Source organism: Lepisma saccharinum, chromosome 27 (assembly GCF_977018435.1).
Source record: "Lepisma saccharinum chromosome 27, izLepSacc3.1, whole genome shotgun sequence".
Classification (NCBI taxonomy): Eukaryota; Metazoa; Arthropoda; class Insecta; order Zygentoma; family Lepismatidae; genus Lepisma; species Lepisma saccharinum.
Window position 1 is genome coordinate 47800637 of NC_139255.1, and position 5057 is coordinate 47805693.

At 57.2% G+C, this 5057-nt stretch overlaps 1 protein-coding gene across 1 annotated transcript; it reads right to left on the minus strand.

Annotated features, from left to right (window-relative positions):
* Positions 1-3178: 3178 nt before the first annotated feature.
* LOC145980238 (uncharacterized) lies at positions 3179-4150 on the minus strand. The gene has a single exon (XM_083113252.1). The coding sequence runs from the start codon at positions 4148-4150 to the stop codon at positions 3179-3181; it is 972 nt and encodes a 323-aa protein (XP_082969378.1).
* Between the last annotated feature and the right edge of the window lie 907 nt (positions 4151-5057).

Sequence of the window (5057 nt, forward strand, 5' to 3'; positions counted from 1 at the left end):
GGTCAAATCACCTCGCGTCTGGTAAGGCGGTTCCTTCTCCCCCCGTTAGGTGGCAGCAAAAGTCAGCGGCTTTCGGTGGCTGTCGCTACACCAGCCCCCCACGGAGAAAAAGGGTTACACCTTGTGTGGGAGGCGAAATGTTACGCGTCGACCAGAATGGGTGACATAGTCACCTCTTGGTGACGGACTCTCTTGACGTTGCGCCGATGGTGGTTGGTTGGTGGGGGGGTGCGTTGGTGTCTCTGAGGAATCCTTGGTGTGTGGGATGTCCTCCGTCCAGGTGTAGGCAGGTTTGACCCGGTCAATGCTGACGCGGGTCTCACGACCGTTGAGACGCAGGGTGAAGGTCTTGCCGTCTTTGCTTAAAACTTGGTGTGGTCCGGAATACGGTGGTTGGAGGCTGCCTCGTACGGAGTCGTCACGGAGAAAGGCGTGGGTGCAGGTTGACAGGTCCTTGAATACGAAGGTGCTGGGTTGATTGTGACGGGAACCGGATTGTGGTCGCAAGCGAGCCATGTGTTGCCGAAGTCTGGAAATCAGGTCGGAAGGGTCTTCCATCCGGGTGGCTGTTGGTGGCACGATGAGCTCTCCTGGGAGTCGGAGCGGTTCGCCGTACACCAGTTCGGCAGGCGATGCTGCGAGGTCATCTTTGATGGCTGCGCGAATCCCAAGGAGCACGAGGGGCAGGGCTTCTATCCAGGTGGAGCCAGGGTGGCACATGAGTGCTGCCTTGAGGTGGCGGTGAAAGCGCTCGACCATGCCGTTGGCGCACGGGTGGTAGCTGGTGGTGCGATGGTGCTCGGAGCCGATGGTCCGTCCTAGTTCGCGGAAGAGTTCTGATTCAAATTGCCGCCCTTGATCTGTTGTGATGCGGGCGGGGGAACCGAATCGCGAGATCCAACACGATGTGAAGGCCGTCGCGACGTCCACCGCGGTGATGCGTTCCAAGGGGAAGGCTTCGGGCCAACGGGTGAAACGGTCCACGGCTGTCAGGCAGTACTTATAGGGTCCCGCTGATGGGAGAGGCCCGATCAGATCGATGTGCACGTGCTGAAACCTTGCAGACGGAGGAACGAAATTGCCCAATGGAGCGTGCACGTGTCGGGAAACTTTGGTGCGCTGGCAGTCTTGGCACGATCGGGCCCAAGCGCGACAGTCTTGCTGGACTCTGGGCCAGACAAAACGCGACGCGATTAGGCGCGCGGATGCTCGGGTACCGGGATGACTGAGGCCGTGCAAGGCATCAAATATGCGTCGGCGGTGCGCGGCGGGTACATACGGCCGGGGTTTCGCGGTGGAGGTGTCGCAGTAGAGCTTGACTTCGGTGCCAGGTATGTCCATGAGCTGGAGGTGGAGGTCGCAATCGCCGTTCAGGAGCTCACGGAGCTCATCATCCTCTTCTTGGGCGGAGGCGAGGGAGCGCAGATCGGGGGAGGGGGTGTTCCCGCGAACTGCATCCACCCGCGATAGCGCGTCCGCCACCACGTTAGAGGTGCCTTCAATGTAGCGGATGTCCGTGGTGAACTGAGCGATGAAGGAAAGTTGGTTGAGTTGCACTGGAGGTAGTTTGTCACGCCGCTGCTGGAAGGCGTAGGTGATGGGCTTGTGATCCACGTATATGGTGCAGTGTTGCGGTTCCAGGATGTGACGAAAGTGCTGAACGGCTGCGTAGACTGCGAGAAGTTCGCGGAAGTACGGAGGCCACTCGGACTGTTTGGTGGTGAGTTTCCGGGAGAAAAAGGCGAGGGGTTGCCACGAGCCGTTGGCGAACTGTTGCAGGCATGCACCGACGGAGGTCGCGGAGGCATCGGTGAAAAGTCCCAGCGGGGCCTCGGGATGCGGATGGGCCAGGAGCGTGGCGTTGGCAAGGCTGGTCTTGCAGGCCTCGAAAGCTTGTTCTAGGTCCGGCGTCCATGGGAATGGCTGGGATCCTCGGAGGGTGGTGACGGCAGCATGCCGAGGAAGCGACGCACGCCGCGAGCCGTGGCTGGTCGTTTGAAGTCCTGTAGGTCTGCGATGCGGTCGGGAAGCGGTCGTGTGCCGGCAGCGGAGACTTCGTACCCAAGGAACGTGACGGAGGGGGTCCCAATCACACACTTCTGGGTGTTAATCAGGATGCCGTGGTCCGAGAGACGTCCGAAGAGGGCGCTTTGGTGTTCGCGGTGTTCCTCGTGGTTGCGTGATGAGACGAGTATATCGTCGATGAATGGAAAGCAGAAATCCAGTCCTGAGAGCACTTCGTCGATGAAACGCTGGAACGTCTGCCCGGCGTTGCGTAGTCCGAAGGTCATGTATGGGAACTCGAACAACCCGAATGGCGTGGTGATCGCTGTCTTCGGGATGTCGTCTGGGTTGACAGGAATTTGTGTGTACGCCTTGACCAAGTCGATAACCGAGAAGACGGTGCATCCGTGGAGGTGGTTGCTGAAATCGTGGATGTGCCTCACTGGATAGCTGTCCGGAATCGTCCGGGCATTGAGGCCACGGTAGTCCCCGCACGGTCTCCAGCCCTCCGTTTTCTTGGGTACCATGTGCAGCGGCGAAGACCAAGGGCTGTCGGAGCGACGTGCGGTGCCTTCGCCCAACATGGAGTCGAATTCGGCCTTGGCTATTTGTAGGCGATCTGGAGCGAGGCGGCGAGGTCGGCTAGACACGGGGGGGCCCGGGGTCGTCCGGATGTAGTGAACCGTGGAGTGACGAACTTCTCGCGGCGTGCCGGCGGGACGCGTGAGCGTCGGGAAATCGGCTAGGACGTCGCTGTATGAAGAATCGTTCGACAAGGCCTTGATGCTGGGTTGCATAGTGTTCGTTGGCTGGCAGGGAGCCGAGAGTCCCGTTCGTCCATCGAGCAGGCGCTTGTTGCGACAATCCGGCAGCAGCTCAAAGTGGTCCAGGAAGTCCGATCCGATGATGGGCACGGAAACGTCCGCGACGACGAAACGCCATGAAAACTCGCGACGCAGGCCGAGTTTGAGGCAGAGGGGCAGAATTCCGTATGTCTTGATCGTCGAGTCGTTTGCGGCACTGAGCACGTAATCGGTCGGATGGCGTCGGTCCGGGAGCAAACGTCTCGGGAAACAACAAATATCCGACCCTGTGTCGACGAGGAAGCGGTGGCGGCTATAGCGGTCGGTCACGTACAGGCGGCTTCCACCAGGACGGCAGCCGTTTGCCGCGACTAGCGGCTGCCGTTGGTGTTTGTTGTCGCGGGCGCGTACGTGCATGGGTCGTTGCACCTCTGAGCCTGGTCGCCGAAGCGGTGGTGATACCAGCATATTCCCTCATCTCTTCCTCTTGACGGCGATCTGCGGCCGTAGCGGCGCGGGCTGGTACGGTCACGCGATTGCGAGCGGCCGCGGAAGGCGCGAAAGTCGCTTTGCAGGGATGCGACTTGACGAGTTAGCTCCTCGACGCGTTGGAGAAGCCGAACCGTGTCGGAGGCGGGCGCGAGTGGCGTCGCGGTCGCGGTCGCGCAGATAGCCGGCGGGTTGGGCGAGACGAACTGTGCGGCGATGTTGCTTGTCGCGGGTTTGAGCATGGGGGGGGGGGGGCTCACCTCCACGATGCGGTCCGCGAGCGTGGCAATTTGGTCCAGCGGAAGTTCCGAAGACTGCACCTGCAGAATCGCTTGAACTTGAGCGGGCAGGCGTTGGAGCCACAACGTGCGCAGCAAGTCGTCACGCATGGGAGTGGTGCCTGCGAGTGACTGGAGGTGACGTAGGAACTGGGACGGTTTGCGACTGCCCATTTCTTCTTCCATCAGGATCTGCCGCAATCGTTGATTTTCAGACAGGGAAAATCTTCGCGTGAGTTCCGTCCGCAGCCGGGTGTAAGGGTCGGTTGCCGGTGGTGTACGTATAATGTCTCTCACTTCGAACGCGTACCGACCTTCCAACTGTCCCACGACGTACGCGAACTTCGTCTCCTCCCGGGTGATGTGGGCGATGGTGAACTGGGCCTCCACTTGGGAGAACCACAATTCCATGTCCTCGGGCCAGAATGGGGGGAGCTTCACACTCACTCGATGTACGGAGTCCTGTTGCGATTGTACTGCGTGCGGTGCTGGAGTCCTCGGTTGAAGTGCTTGCTGTCTGAGTTGCTCGTTTTCCCGCCTGAGTTGGTCGAGCTGCGCTTGAAGTTCCTCTGTCATCGCGGTGTAGTTGGTGCGTCCAGAACAAAGGGGGATTGGGCGCGTCGTCTAGCGTGAACTTGTTCGATCCGGCTGGTATGGTACACAAAGGGGGTAATCAATTCACGGCCCCCAAAAAAACGATCACGTCGGGGTCACCAGTTTGGGAAATAATCACCAAATCGAAGGATGTTGGCTTACCTTCTTGTTTATTCTAGACGAACACTACAGCTACACTACAAACACTGAGTAATACCGAAGGAAAACACTGAGTAATAACGAAGGAGACCGCTCCAGTCGTTGTCCTCGCGATGCCTGGCAATCTCCCTCTCTCTGTTTTTCGTCCCCAGTCTTTCACCGCTGCTTCCAGGGGTCAAATCACCTCGCGTCTGGTAAGGCGGTTCCTTCTCCCCCCGTTAGGTGGCAGCAAAAGTCAGCGGCTTTCGGTGGCTGTCGCTACACCTTCATTGATTAATCTAGTTTTATTAATTTTAAACAGCACACAATTGATAAAAATGTTGAAATACCAAACTGAAACACGTGAGTTTGCGTTTGGTGAAATTTACCCAGGCTGTGGTTCTACGGCTCTGCTATTGAAACTAACACTCGGAAGGGTTCACTGCAATGATACTGAGAAGAATGTCATTGGACAGTCATTGGAAATGATCAATAAATATACATATATTTCAAAATTGACTGGGTAATTTTTACCCATGCACGTATCCTTAATGGTTAAAAAAGCAAGGACTACAAATTTGGATTTTTTTCTAAGAAAGATCCATCTCGTATATGCAAAATGCTGTTACAGAGCAGAACAGACATAACAGTTGGGCTGAAAAGTTCGTAGGCTGACTCATAGATGGCGTTACTAGAATTAAATCCATGTGATTTTTACTTAGTACTAACCTTCAAAAGATACGTGTATAAA

Bases quoted from the DNA above. Each gene is read 5' to 3' on its own strand.
- LOC145980238 (XM_083113252.1), bottom strand. From the start codon at position 4,150: ATGACAGAGGAACTTCAAGCGCAGCTCGACCAACTCAGGCGGGAAAAC.